At 38.2% G+C, this 13,858-nt stretch overlaps 1 protein-coding gene across 1 annotated transcript in view; it reads left to right on the top strand.

Moving 5' to 3' along the window:
• The first annotated feature begins 1,148 nt into the window (after nt 1–1,148).
• The window catches only part of EDNRA (endothelin receptor type A), a 33,215-nt gene continuing 20,505 nt past the window's right edge, over nt 1,149–13,858 (top strand). The window contains exons 1-2 of the mRNA XM_014950002.1: nt 1,149–1,393; nt 4,192–4,674. Coding sequence (XP_014805488.1) covers nt 4,273–4,674 — 402 coding nt within the window. The 5' untranslated portion in view covers nt 1,149–1,393; nt 4,192–4,272. The remainder of the gene's footprint in view (nt 1,394–4,191; nt 4,675–13,858) is intronic.

Here is a 13,858-nt window from a genome sequence, read left to right as displayed (position 1 = left end):
TTTTGAATTAAACTTTTCTACCTCATTTGCAAACAGTAGGCTTCATGTGATTCTCAGCCTGAAGACTTACGTTCTTCAAAGATCTTGTGTTCAGACACATCATTTAACTGAGATTACTTTCTAGAAGAAGTACTGCTGTTCCAGTCCATCCAGATGCTGGTTTTTCCTGTTGAAGATTTATCAGATGATTTAAAATAATGTCTACCGAAACATTCTTTTAACTATGCAAAATTCATGGAGTTGAAAACAATTCTTGCATGATCTAGTGCCAGATATTTTAATTCTGCAGGCCACTTGCATCACATTTTCTATTGTCCTTTTCAGCCTGTTTTTATTCTTTTAGGATCACGTATTTTTATATCATATTTAGGAAGCCTGCCTTTATGTATCCAAAAGGAGTCCATATGTGTTCAGAAAATAATTTCTGTGCTATGGACAGATGGAAACTTGCCATGAAATGAGGATCCTGAAATGATTCAACAAGGGACTCAACATTCCCTGAACTTGCCAGCATGAAGGGATTTTGAAACTGTTTCCGCTACAAGCTGTCCCTCTGATACACTAGTATTTTTTCATCATGAGAAAAAGGGGCATAAGAGAACTTCGTGGGTTTTCTGCACAAGTTTTTTTGTACCACTCCCTTGACAGAAGAACAGTATTAGGAAACATAGGAATGCCAGAAAATGTTACACTTTATTAACTTTGTGAAAGCATTTTTGGTCATGAAAACTAAGAGGTATTAACAAGGTGTGTCCTGGATGGACCACAGAACTATTCACCCAGGAACAGTCACTGTTTACGGATCCAGCTTTTTGGAAACTCTTACACATCGAGTTTTACTGATTGTCTTGGAAACATATTCTAGTCCTGGCCAAACCCGGGGGAAATGCAAAGCAGAAGCTGTATATTTCATCATGAGATTTATTTTTTTTTTCCCTGCTCTGCTCTTGGCTCCTGTGTCGTCTGGTTTGATCAGACTCACCACCTTTCTGAGGAGCCCATGTGCTATTAGTAGTGGATTCCCAAGGCTGTTGCTTAGATGAATTCAGCAAAGTGGTTCAGCTCAATTTCAGCGAGGAAACAGTTAAAGAGCTCAGTGTTCCCCTGTGCCCGGGAGGCAGCCTTTGTGTTTAACATTGGCAGGGGCTCAGTTTGGGCTGGAGGTTTGTTTTAATTGGGGGAGGGGGCAGAAAAGAGGGGACGCTCCGACTTCTTCTTCGGTCTGCCTTCTTTTCTTTTTACTGATCTAGCGGAGGTGGAGATTTTCAATCCCACCCAGTCAGACGCAGGCAGGAGGATCCGGTAAGACTATCCCAGGAAAAGGCACTCGGAGGAAATTCTCGGCGGCGGCAGCAGCAGCCCCAGCATGAGCGGGAGCCCCAGCCCGGCGGGGGTGAGTGTGTGCCGGGGCCGGGGGGGAGCCGCTGCCCGGCCCTGGGGACACCCAGCATCGGGACACTTTGAACACTTTGAATAAGGCTCCGGATAGCGATTAGGTGGCGATGGTGCACCTCTGTGTGTGTTTGTGTGTGTGAGAGGGAGAGAGGGAGAGAGGGAGAGAAAGAAGGGAAGACAGGCACAAGGCAGCTTGGGCTAACTGTTATTAAATAAAGTTTAACAATTTACAGATCTTGTCAGATGCTCTATATAGGCTGCGGGGGAGGTGGTACTGATTTACCAAGTGCTTGTTGGAATCGATCTTTTGCTAATGGTACAAGGAGAGAATGTTTTCTTCTGTGTTAAGAGGCAGAAACACAAGGCAATGGTCCCAGCAGCAGAGAGCTCTCACTGTCTCTGCCGGAATGGGAGACAACCAAGAGAAATTCGTCCTGGCGGCGGTATTTCTTTCAGTGCTTTCCTGCCCTGGTTGAGTTTATTAGCTGCCTTTTGGCCAGCTTAATCACTGTTAAGGTTTTGCCTCGTCTTTATGCACTTTGAACGATTTCATTTCCAATAGCAGGGTCTCTTCTGGTGAATCTCGGCATGGGAATTTTTCTGGCTTTGACACCCCAGGCAAGTTAGGAGTTTTGTTCTCTGCCCCTGCGGTGCTGCAGGAGCACACGCGTGTGCCCTCCGGTCACACAACAGCCTCTCACACACTCCAGGTGTTCAGATTATACGCGAAGGAGAATGGTAGATGACGTTATTACAAAAAAAGTTATTACAGATGCTAGCACGTTACTTATATGAGACGGTTTGCCTGTTACATTCTGTACGAATATAATCACTTTGAAAATACGCACAGAGGAATGAAGGACTGTCAGGAATCCATAAGAAAATTTCCTTTGAAATGATGATATTAAACATTTTCTAGTCTTGCTTCTGATGGAAAAGTTTCTTCCAGGAGAGGGAAGAGATGGTAATTGGCGATTTTGTTTCTAGCTTTGCATGCTGGCGGCATGATTTCCGTGATACCACCACATTCATATGATATACATATCAAATTTTCACATGAAAAGGTCATTAAATAAAGAGGATCCTAATAAAACCACTAAAGCATAGGGCTGTGGGTTCTGTTCATAGCTGTATCACATTTACTTGGGCAAGTATGAACTTAGGAAAGTCATTTAAATCATTAGTGATTCCGTTTTTCCGTTTGTAAATTGGGGAACCATAGTCACAGTAAACTATTAAAATGTTTTATGAATACTTGCCTGAAAAGAGTCACAGTCAAATATGTGTGATTTAGAAACCTGAAGTGAAAGCATTTACGTCATGCAAACTGTTTCTAACTGCCCTGAGATACCATCGTAACCAGCACTGAATAAGGAAGGATTTACTATTTAGTATATTCCACTTTAAAATCCAGTGCATAGGAACTGACAGTCAGTCAGATCCTCCTCTCAAATATACCAATATAAAAGACTGTGAACGTGGATCCCTGCTGTGAGGGATGGGCACTCTACACACCAGACAGGACTGCTCAGGTTAACATTGCGTTTGCTGCTGTATGTAGGTACATACACACTTCTACAGACCACACACAACGGAACAGGGTAATAGTAGTAAATATTTATACTGTGGCTCCTATCAGTAAATTGTCTCCCACATTCTTTCTCTGGTAAATTTCTTGCCATAAACTCTGAATTAATAGCCCCATAGGGAATTAAATTAGGATTCATTTATTTAGAAGATCCTCCTAAATCCTTCATGTTAATCCCTAGAAATCAGAAAGTTATAAATACTTTACTTTCCACTCTTTTTTTGGCAACACTGCAGCACTTCCTCTTGTTTTGCAGTTACGAGCCATGTAAAAAAAAATATCTTTATCATAAATTTAACTGATGCTTCAAGGAAATGGACTTGAGTGGCCTCCTTGGTTTCACTGGAGGTGTAGGGTCTATACCCCCTGTGGCAGGGAGCCAGCTCTGGTGGTTACACATAGGCAGGCTTACTTATTGGGACAGAATGCTACATCCTTTTCTATCTGGAAATGTCATGAATTGTTGCTTTGAATACTAAACCAAGTATTTTTTATCTTTAAAAGAACTTAATTTTTTATAATTAACTTCTGAACGTGAGTGGCAATGACATTCAGTAACCAAATGACACAAAGTTCAAAGAGATTTTCCTGGCCTGAGGTCTACCCTGAGACTATACAAGTCTTCCTCCTAATATTTAGGGATTTTGGATCTGGTCCCAGTTTTGATTTGAAATCCAGGTAATTATAAAATCAGAGAAAAATAATATAAAGTCTCATTGTTGCAACATATCAAAAATACTCAGAAAATTAACAAATTGACTACCTTTCATTATTAGTGCAGTGCTGCTGCCTTACTTTTTAAAAGAAAATATAGTAACTTTTTATTTAATCTAAAATATCATTCAGCAGCCTCCGAGGCCTCTCTTTGCTGGTACACTTTTCTTGCAAGACTGTATTTTACAAAAGAACTTCATCTACCATATTTTTTCCATTCATATACATATCCCAAACTTTTGCCAGATCTCATTTGTGTAAGATATCAGTTACTTATGGATTTTTTTTGTTTCCATTTTTCAGACAGTAAATGGGGGTAATCCAGATATCAGAGTAGCACTGTGATTATAAGCAGGTGTTTATATGTATGTGCTGTAGAGACTGTACATTCAATTACTATTCCTAAGTGAGAAACATGGTGTGTTGTCTATCTGTTGTATTGATTCTGTGGTCCTTTCTTCTTTTTTGTTTTTGTTCATTGTTTTTCTGTGCAGGTGAAGAAGTGAGAATTATCTCACTGAAATACTGAAAAAAACCCCCCCGTCTCACTGAATTTGCTCTTTTGGGACTTCAGGATGGAAGCCTTGTGTTTAAGAGTTTCCTTGCTGCTGCTGGTTCCGGGATTTGTCCTCAGTGACAGCTCTGACAGATCCGCTGCCAATCGGAGTGACTTGGGAAGCTACCTTTCCACTTTCTCAGGGATCGAATCCAGCATACTGCTCACCACCAGGCAGCCCCTGGTGTCCAACCAAACTGTCAAATGCTCCCAGCAGACTAAGATCGCTGAAACTTTCAAATACATTAACACGGTGGTATCTTGTGCTATTTTCATTGTTGGAATGGTTGGGAATGCAACTCTGCTGAGGATCATTTACCAGAACAAGTGTATGAGGAATGGCCCCAACGCACTGATAGCCAGCCTGGCACTAGGAGACCTTATCTATATCGTCATTGATATTCCTATCATTGTGTACAAGGTAGGATGCAACAACAATACATTCTAATTGCAATTTCCTTACAAGTACACTGTCTGTTCTCTGTGGTTACTCCTTTGTCTAAGGAATGCTCTTTTGTCAATGAATAGTCCACCTAAATACAACTCCTTTTCGTTCTACAACAGAAACCTTGCTTCCAGGTCTCACTTCCATAAAGAAAAAGTGTATCTCCTTTTAAAGATGATGTAGTTCTTAACTCTGAACCAAAGCACTGCCTTGGGCTTTTCACAGGAACTCTTCATTTATTACAGCTACTATAGCTAGCAAAAGAATTTATGAGGGAAGACATTTTATAAACTGTTCTCCTTGATGGACACACAGCATTGGACTAGTTGCTATTTTTGGAATATCCCGATTTTATGTTTTTACAGAAAATACTCTGTGATCTGTAGGCTTCACGTTATGACTTTGCAGAGAGAGATTATGTCAGTTAAGCTCAGCAATAAGGTTTTAATTTAATATTCATTAATAGCAGATTGTCAAAATTATTTCAGAGTTAGCAAAACCAATTATATCACAGAACATTTTTGAAGTATTAAATTTCACCTGGATTTGTTAAAGTGTAAAAAGTATCCTCAGCAATTCTTTAATCTGGTATTAAGTTATCCTGACCAGTTTTTTTTAATTTTCCATTTTAATTAAACAAAGCCTTAAAGCAGTGCCTTTCCTGATGCCATATATGTTTACTTATGTAACTTGCATGATCCCAGAACAGGCTTGAATGAACAAAACTAAATCCTCTTTTAATATATCTTGCTGATACTCATAGAATTATAGAATCATAGAATTAATATGATATTAACTTATCTTGAAAAATTGTCAAAGAATTTTGTAAGCTTCTATCTATACCTTTGTGGATTGTACACAGGTGCATAGCTGACAGTATATTACAATTTTTCTTTCATTTCTCAGTAAAAGCTTAAGGTGTTTCTGTTAGTAAACAAAACACTGACATAATGAAAAAACCCATTCCTCACAATTTTGGCCATTAAAGATTTTAGAGACTTAGCTTTTATTTACATGTGTTTTAAACAAACCGTTTTAACGCATAACCTTATAATAAATAGTGTCCTGTAGTTTCAAATTGGATTTTAAAATTAAAGAAACAGTTAATTGAAAGACTAACGCATAACCTTATAATAAATAGTGTCCTGTAGTTTCAAATTGGATTTTAAAATTAAAGAAGCAGTTAATCGAAAAGAGTTCTTTTGTATCTAGATAACTATAGACATCATAACTATTGACCTGCATTTATAACACAGGTATTGACAGGACAAGATCATAAAAGTTTGAATTCATTAATGGATTAAAAATACATGAATGTGCATACACTTTGTGTATATATTGTGTGTACGGACAAGATCATAAAAGTTTGAATTCATTAAAGGATTAAAAATATGTGAATGTGCATACACTACATTTGTGCCAAGGCATATTACCCACTGTAAAATACACTATCTGTCTCTGATCCTCCAGTAGTATAAATTACACATAAGTCTTTTAACTTCATCTGGTTTTAATATAATATCAATTTGAAGCTAGGATAAAGACTGCTAATAATAATGCACATGATTTAATGTAAATTCTAGTTTCCACTTTTCAAGATTCCACCTGGAAAATAAAATAATCAAATTGTTGACAAGATAGCAGACATATGTAGAGTATTTTGGATTAACAAGCTGATGAGAAAGATTAGCCTGATTTGAGATTCACCTGTCTTCTGTAGCTGTGTGGATGCCTAAGGGGACATGGCACTGGGGTTCTGCATGTCTTCATTATTCTTGATGAACTGGACTTGTGTCCTGGACTGCATCTCCCATGATGCATTACAGTTTCCTCACTGGTAATTTATCCTGATGTCTTTATGGATAATTGCTAAGGCACTGTTCTTACTTCTTACTGTATTTCTGATAAGAAATTTTAAGGAAAAATGGCATGTGTTTTTTTCAGAGCTGAGTTTGGGAAAGAACAGGTATTTTTATTACACAATTTTAACCTTTCAAGAACTTTGTTTATTACACAATTTTAACCTTTCAAGAACTCTGCTGCTTTTTTACAAAGAGGAATAGAAATCTGGAATTAATTTTGCCTTTCAGAATTGCCTTTTGATGGTCTTCTGAAACATCTTCTAGTTAAAAGTAACAATATTTTTTACACTCCCTTTCTTACTTTGCAATACATTTTTTTCTATTAATTTTCTGACACTTCTTTGGTATTCTATAGGTTTGCTTGCCTTGCTCTATCTTATATGATAAGCTAAACTGTGGTCCCAAATGAAATTACCTTAGGCTATATGAAAAGTTACTTCTGTACTGCAGAGAAGTGTTTGATAAATAAAGGACGCGAATTAAACTGCAGCCCCTTGACATCAATGTATGTCAATTCCCACATGCAAGAAGGCAGAATGAAAATCACATTTACAAGCATTCCAGCTTTTAGTAATATTTTGAATGCTTGAACCTCCAAAATAAATTACTTAAAAATTACCATATACAATCATCTTGTGTAAGGTTAGCTGCCTGTATTCTCATACAGGGAAGCATTTATAGCATTTATAAGGGAGTTTTAGTATTTCTGATAAGAAATTCTGTTATTATTTATAGTCCATTTTTCATATAAACAATTCAGTAATATGTCTGCTTACATTAGGAGTTGATTTTACATTTTGTTAAATAGCACTCCTGTTTGTATCACTAGGGATCCTAAAATCTGTCACACCATTTAGCTCCTCTTGTTCAGTGACAGTATGAAGGGGTGACCACTAGAAATATCGCAATTTGAAAGTGGTCCTTTAAGTTTTTTAAGGAAAAAAAAATACAGCAGTTTTATTTTTGCTTTAAAGTTTAAAGTACTTTATACACTTGGTTTTGAACTTTATTTTAAAGATTCTTGTAGCTTCAGTCAGCCTCATGCTGAACGATGTATTAGCATCCTATATAAACAAATGGTGTCAAACACTTAATACCTTACAGGTCAGATCTTCATTTTTAGGAGGATAAAATGGCTCTGAAGTCAGAATTAGAGTAAACAAGCATTCATCTGCATATTAAAATACCCAATAGTACAATATTAAGATGGTCCTATCTTATAGAACAAAATATGCAATACTATGTAATTATAATGTAATGCCAGAAATAGGTATAATTATTTTCCTGAAACATAAGGTAGAGTTAACTATTTTGAAACTACTTTCAAAAGAGAAGTAATGTTACTGATGTTCAAATCCATTTTACAAATCCTTAGAAAGAAGTGGCTATAAGATATATATATAGTAACTGAAAATGTAAGTTCCCGGGAGAATTGTGTCCATCATTCTGTTATGTGTTTATACTATTAACAGAGATGTGATGCTGGGGGAAAAAAAAAGAAATTATGTAATTTATGTCAGCTAAAGATATAGTCACAGGCATTTGACATTTTTATTCTTTCTTCACAGTACAGTAGGTCCAAAAATTCCCCCTTAATTTCTCCAATTATTGTAATTGTATAGTGGATTTCCCCTAGCAATTTGTTAAATGGATTGAGATGTGAGTAATATTCATAAGCCTCCTTTGAAGATATTCTGGATGTATTAAAGCCCCATTACACTTAATTATCACTAGCATATCCACTTGTAGTATCAAATCAATATTAAAAATCGTAACAAATTGAGTTTTACAGGAAGGGTGCCAATTTTAAATCCAGCTTTAATAGACCAAACTAAGACAATTTCATTTTCAATCACATGTTTATACAACCTGGACCCAAACAGTTTCCTTTTTACTCAAAACATACCCATATCAGACATTCAAGATGCCAAAGCCTAAAGCCTCCAAATCAGTAAGAATTACTTCATTGCAGTGAAAAAGAAGATTGGGAAATAGAATTTTTATGTTTTATGCTGCTGTAAAGGTGGGATTAAGGCACTGAAGAAAAGATGGGTTTCACATCTCCTTTATCATACTTCCTTTTTTTCATACCATCTTATCAGGTGGCGTAGCACATAGCCGAAATCTGCTACATCACCTGCACTACCTATCACGGCCATATGTCTTTGCAGCAAATAAGCTAAGTTTGAATGCAATGTATAAAAATTTCTTTAGAGGACTGCCTTCCATACAGAAACTAGACAATTTTCTAAGGCTATACATAGGCAGCAGCAGAATAACCATAGCATTACTATTGCCTTAGCTGTGCTAAAGCTCTGGAAAGCCCTTACAACTGCTGCTGCTGCTGTCACTAGCTAAAGTTTAGCAGAGCAACAGCAAGAACAACTTGTTTGCTCCACAGAAAAAACAGTCCATAGCTCTTTCATAGAATCATAGAATTTTCAAGATTGGAAGAGACCTTTCAGATCATCTAGTCCAACCATCAACCTAACACTGACAAAACGCATCACTAAACCATGTCGCTGAGCACCATGTTCACCCATCTTTTAAATACCTCCAGGGATGATGATTCTACCACTTCCCAATTTTTCCTAATATCCAGTCTACACCTTCCCTGGCACAACTTGAGGATGTTTCCTCTTGTCCTATTGCCTGTTACTCAGGAGAAGAGACTGACCCCCACCTCTTCTACAACCTCCTTTCAGGTCTCCCCTCAGCCTCCTTTTCTCCAGGCTAAGCAATCCCAGCTTCCTCAGCCGCTCTTCATAAGACTTTCCAGGAGCTCAGCCTTCCTGAGCTCCAGGACTTAGAAACACTCAAGGCCAAGGCTCTCACTTTTAGAATGGCAAAGTTCAGTTCTAATATGTTATTGGGAAGTCCTGAGCTTTCTCTGCTTCCACTTCTATGCAATTTAGAGAAAAAATGTTTACATTAGTTCTATTTATTTAAAAATGACTGACATAGTATAATTTATGTCAATCCTGTCTTACATCTTAATATGCTTAACTCCTTAAACCATTAGTTTATAAAGAAGTAGACTAAGCAAATTAGCCAGCTTCTAACCTGTTTCTTTAAATGTGAATAAAAACATTTTCCTAATTATTTTACTGATATAAAGTGAAAGAAAACAAGAAGAGTGTCCACTGCTCAAACAGCTCAAGAAGATGATGTTTTCTTTAATGAACTAAGCTTTTTTGTTGCTTACCTCAGTTGTGCCACCATCTAAATCGGAGTAGCCCACCTAGCACGTTATGAGTCTAAATAGAAAAGGTACTGGCAGTACACAAACATCTTCAGCCATTTTGTCTTCAGTAAAGGAAGACTCAGCTGAGGCATTTCTAGCCATGGGCATTTTTCAACATCAGAGCAAATGCGTGTTAGCCAATTCCTTCTTAATCACAAATTACTTGGCATATCTGATTACCTTTGCTGACAGAATTATGTTACACATAAGCAGGGATAATTAAACACTTTCAGACTGATCCTGTAGGCTAATATAACAAGTGATATCCACAGTAGTTATACTTTTGTCCCAAAGGATTACAAGGCCAAGCCCACAGCACACATAAAGTTAAGTGTATTTAGAAAAGAAACCCCCCTTTAAAAGCAAAATTTGTCACGTGTGGAGCCTATATTTCTCAACGAAGTACTAACACTAGTAGGAAATTCTGAGGCCACCAGTTTAACAACTGCATATTGGCTTTCACTGAAGCTTATCAGTGATTCCAAGAAGCAACACATTTGAAGTCCAGTGTGATGCAGAAATTCATATAACTTGTTCAGAACATGACCTATTATTTGGGTGTATGACTCCATGCAGTGCTCATACATAAAAAATCTAGAGGTAGCATGGGAATAGATTGCTGAATCCTGAAGGCAGAAGTTATGCAAAATGGAACAGGGAAGGGAAGTCCATCAGGAATCTGTTCTCTCCATTTACCAACTACAGCTTCCTAGCAGAAAGTGTTTAATATGCATAATGAGGTAGGAGTTAAGGAAGAGATTTTATATTCTTGTTCTTAGTTAAAGATCCTGTCTGCATTTAACTAATGGCTGTACTTTGGGGAGGTGGGATATATGTTCCCTTCAAATGCACAGGCATCTCCTCCCTCATCTTCGGTTTCACATCTCATGCCTGCCTTGCTTTCTGTGGATTTGTAGTACTGTGTAGTGCCTAGAGACTCTAAGTTTAACAGAGTATTTTAGTGTGTTTGCTCTCTTTATTTTTCAATCAGCTGAACTCTACAGATAACAAGGAATTGTTTTGATTGTGCATACCCAGGGTTTACCAGTTCTGCAGTAATTTCTTAGCAATCCTGTCACTCTCTTTAGCAACACACAAAAGACAACACAGCTGGAAGAATAACAAAAGCAATATTTTGCCCAGGGATTGAAAAAAGTCTTTTGAACAAATCACATAAGTACACCTTGCAGCTCATTGCCCTGAAGAAGAGCAGTACAGCTTGAGAAATAGTCTACCTAAAAGGATGGGAAGTTAGCCAACAGCACAGAACAACAAAAAAGAAACTAATCCTACTTTGTAAACAGCAAAAATACCACAGGGGAGATGTCTAGAGTTGTTAGGAATGCTTTACCACTAAGTAGATTTTTGTAATAAATATAAACATTTTAACAAGACTGTAAAACTTGGGATTTATTTTTTTTACTAGTTAGTTGAGACAATGTTCTGCTTCAAAAAGAGGGCGTTTTTCTTCTTACCTTTCATGATCTCTTGAAGTATAATCTATTTTCTCTTGTGCAAAAACTATACATTCCCTTCCATAGCTGCCTAAGCAGGAGAAATAGACTGTAGGCATTCACGAAATGGCATGAGACCATCTGCTACCTCCACTTTACTCAGCTGAGCAAAGACAAACAAAATAGCAAAAAAAGCTGTGGTATGGCAAACCAGAGGAAAAAATGTCTTTGATGGTTCTCATGCATCCCCACATAACCTTTCTTCCTTCCAGAAAAAAAAACACAGTCAGTCTTTTATCCACCCAAAGTTGCAAAATTAGGAATGTATTTCCTGCAAATTAGAGTTGAAGAGATGCAGAGTGCCTTCTCTACCATGGCAGTATCACGAATAAGTATAAAGAAAAAAGAAGTGATACTGAAGTCAGCAGAAGCCCGAACTGTGATATAACCATGATATACTCAATATTGGGCTTGTGCCCTGCATTATAAATGTTAGCCTTGTTCTTTGCTTTCCTCTACTCATTGCCCTTCCCAAAGTTGAGGCTTTTCACTCCAGCAGTCGGAAGGGAAAGAATACCTGGAGACAGGCTGTGCTCTATCTCCTTCACCCTTACAGCTCTCCATCTTTCCAGCAAAGTGGCAGAGCACAGCTGAGTTACATATGTGGGATGAGCAACAGTCTGTGGGTCCCAAGCAAGAAACAGATGAGGGTTGTCCTGCAATGCAATTCTGTCTTGGATGTACACGTTGTAGGAAGAAGAGAAAGGCTTTTGTTGGCCTCAAGAGAGAGAGGCATTTCTCTCTCTGTCTTGAGAGAGAGAGGCACTTCAACATGCAGTGAATTCTTGTCCTATGAATTTTCATGGGGACAGAAGGGTCCCAGTTGAGTCACTGAATCAAAATACCACAATCAAAACATCACAAACAGGAGACTCAATACACCCATCTTCCTAACTAACCAGTCTTACAGCTCAGAGACAGGAGGAACGCTTCAGTCAGAACCATCATCTTTTGTCACGTAATGCAGCCAGCTCACTGGTCTAGACCTTGGACACTTCTGTGTTCAGTCAGATTTCACCTGGATTCCAGCTGAAACACCAGGTACCATATTTGGCTCATGCCTTGAAGCACACAAGAGCATGCACAATTGCAGAACACAATGTAAGACAGAGCTTTACTAGGACAGCATAATGTCTCCTACAGGAAACTAGCCTTTAGAAAATAAACTATAAAAACCCACCAAATCTGCTGATTTAACAAAACCAGAGGAATTTCTCTTGTCTTTCATTCTGGGCTATGTTTCAAGAAAAGGAAATCACCCCAGAATACACTAGTTTTGTAACTCTTACTCCACAGTGAGAAGATGCTGGTCACTTATACAAGTAGATGTTATCTATACAAACAGAAATCTGGTTTGGTCTGTTTCTCCATTACTGCACAAGTGTAACAGAAGTCATGAAATTAAGAAGGTATTTCTATTTGTCCTGCTGAAGACAGAGCAGAAACCCTGACTACCATGGCTGTTGCCAGAGTTGTTGCATCAGTATAACTGAACACTGAAATGCCATGAAACTCAGGAGAGTACCCTCATGAAAGTGGCATGAGGGACAAGGACAGTATGTATGAAACACAGTCCAGTTTCTGGGAAACAGATCTGTCCACAACGATGGTCCCAAGTGGATATAGGAAGAGAAAGGCTCTGGAGCACTAGGCTGAGATCAGAGTAGGAAAGGGCAGGTATGAGACCTTTGCTTTCCTCCTCAATGCCACGTGGCAGAGAGAGGGGACCTCCTGATATGTAGTTGTTTACCGAGGCAGTTTTTAGAGAGCAGCTTAGAGGCGGTTCATATCCAGCACCTAACCTAGTCCATCTATTTTGGGCTGAGCTCCAGGGTCATCATCTGCCTGTAAACACACAGTATCAGCCCAGTATTAGATAAACACTGTGGATGCACATGAGCATGTACTGGTGAATACTCATGTGGTTGGATTATAACATTCTCTCTTTTAGACTATATATAAATTGCTTGGGATGCACAGTGGGACTTTATCTATGTTTTGTACATCAGCTAGCATACTAATGGGGGTTAGAAAATAGCAACAGCAGTAGAATAAAATCAACGGAGTGACATTTAAAAATCATTGCGAAGGAATGTTCTCAGCCCTGCTGTCTTGTTTGTTTCTAGCTGCAACGTCAGGGCAGAGAGGCCATATAAAGCAGCAGAGAAAGGGGGATGCTCAAGGAAGCTGTGGCTGTCTGGTCACTTTGCTGAGATTTTTTTAAGACCAACAGCAGAACTTTGAAATCTTGGTTTCTGATTTCAGTGTAAAAATATGCTGTTGACTACGCTCTTTTCTCACTCAGGAATTGCACCACAGTTGAACTGTATGAAATACTCCTAAGTTGTAAACTGCACATGGAGAAAAGTTTGTTTTTTCCTAAGTTGTAAACTGCACATGGAGAAAAGTGCATTTCCTCTGCCGTATGTCTTCTTTTGAAATCTCAGAGATTTTGTGAGTGGGTTTGCAAAAACACAATCCATTTCACCAACTCATGGAGAACTGGGATACAAGTTGGGATAATCAGTCTGATTCCTCCT

The sequence above is a fragment of the Calidris pugnax genome, unplaced genomic scaffold (assembly GCF_001431845.1).
Source record: "Calidris pugnax isolate Ruff unplaced genomic scaffold, ASM143184v1 scaffold42, whole genome shotgun sequence".
NCBI classification, from domain to species: domain Eukaryota; kingdom Metazoa; phylum Chordata; class Aves; order Charadriiformes; family Scolopacidae; genus Calidris; species Calidris pugnax.
This window is presented reverse-complemented; position numbering and strand designations above follow the sequence as displayed.